At 59.5% G+C, this 1,364-nt stretch overlaps 1 protein-coding gene across 1 annotated transcript in view; it reads right to left on the reverse strand.

Moving 5' to 3' along the window:
* NDUFA3 (NADH:ubiquinone oxidoreductase subunit A3) overlaps positions 1 to 131 on the reverse strand; it is a 23,054-nt gene extending 22,923 nt beyond the window's left edge. The window contains exon 1 of the mRNA XM_006760198.2: positions 20 to 131. Coding sequence (XP_006760261.1) covers positions 20 to 29 — 10 coding nt within the window. The 5' untranslated portion in view covers positions 30 to 131. The remainder of the gene's footprint in view (positions 1 to 19) is intronic.
* Positions 132 to 1,364: the final 1,233 nt, after the last annotated feature.

Genomic DNA, 1,364 nt, shown 5'->3' on the forward strand with positions numbered 1-1,364 from the left:
CAGCTGCACCAGAACTTACTCCCGGCCATCTTGGTCTCGGCGGCGGCGGCGGCGGCGAGGGCGCGGAGTACCCTGGGTATTGTAGTCCCTGCTCCCGGTCTGAGTCTGCGCGTGCACACTGGCCAGAACGGCGATCCAAGGCAGCGGCGAGGGCGCGGAGCACTCTGGGAGTTGTGGTCCCGATACCCAAGGAGCCCTGGATTCCGCGCGTGCGCACTGGCGCAGAACAGAAGTCTGTGGCGGCGGCAGGAAAGGAAGCGGCGTTCCTCTTTTAAGGGGACGTCCGTCTTGCACACCTGCCACCTGCCGCTTCCTCTTTTCTCTCCCGCAGCCTAGACATCGCTCTAGAGGAGTAACTCCTCCCCACTCCTGCTGCTGCGGCTCACCCACGGCGGACTGCAGTAGTCCTCATTTCATAGTTTACCTGTGAAAGCCCATTTTACAGATGGGAAGTGGAGGCTGGGAGAGGTCGAATGAGTTTTCATTTGAGGTCTCGGCTCAAAATCAGTTCGTCCTGAAACCCTAACTCTCATCACAGGGGTCTTCCGTGGACGCTCACAGTGCCCTGGGGGGTCTCCATCTCCATCACAGCGCACATCACTTATTTTTAAACTGGCCTGGTCCGCACCTGTCTTCCCATCAGACTGGGAGCTGCTGGAAGGCAGCGGCCGGGTCTTGACTCCTCTCTGTGCCCCAGAATCACGCAGCAGGGTCTGGCACAGATCAGGTGCTAATTGTTTTTCAACTTTAATTAATGAACACGAGTTATGCCTGCCCCAATCCAACTTTTCCCACAGTACCAAGGGGTTGTGACACAGTCCTCCGCCCCCCATATTGCCTCACTTCCTGGGAGGTGAGAGGGCCCGGCTGAGCCCTGCCTTCTGCTCCAGCTCCAGCCAGACCTGCCCACCATGGCCCTGGTACTGGTCCTCCAGCTGTTGGCCCTCTCGTGTGAGCTACCCCACGCCCTCTCTCTGGGTCCCTAGCGGGGCTGGGGTTACAGAAAGACAGGCTCTGGGGACCCAGACACCTAGCGAGGGGGGTGGGAGCAAGGGACCGAACTACTGTGTCTCCCTGGGGGCAGGTGCAGGGTGATCAGGCAGAATTAGCTGAAGGTTCAGAACTCCAGGCCAGAATAATGGGGGACAAGAAGGAGGCCCAGACCCCTGGAGTCCTGAAGCAAGAGCACACAGGGGCCCCGAATCCCCCGGTTCCTGGAAGAAGAGGAAGTTGGGGGCAGGATTCTCTGAGGCAGGAGAGAGCTAGACGCCTGGACTCCTGGGGACAGAGGGAGCTGAGGCCCAGACTCCTGAACCCCAGCAAGGAGAACATCTGGGCTCAGATGACTGTCTCCTGCAAAAGGT

Source organism: Myotis davidii, unplaced genomic scaffold, assembly GCF_000327345.1.
Source record: "Myotis davidii unplaced genomic scaffold, ASM32734v1 scaffold1997, whole genome shotgun sequence".
Classification (NCBI taxonomy): Eukaryota; Metazoa; Chordata; class Mammalia; order Chiroptera; family Vespertilionidae; genus Myotis; species Myotis davidii.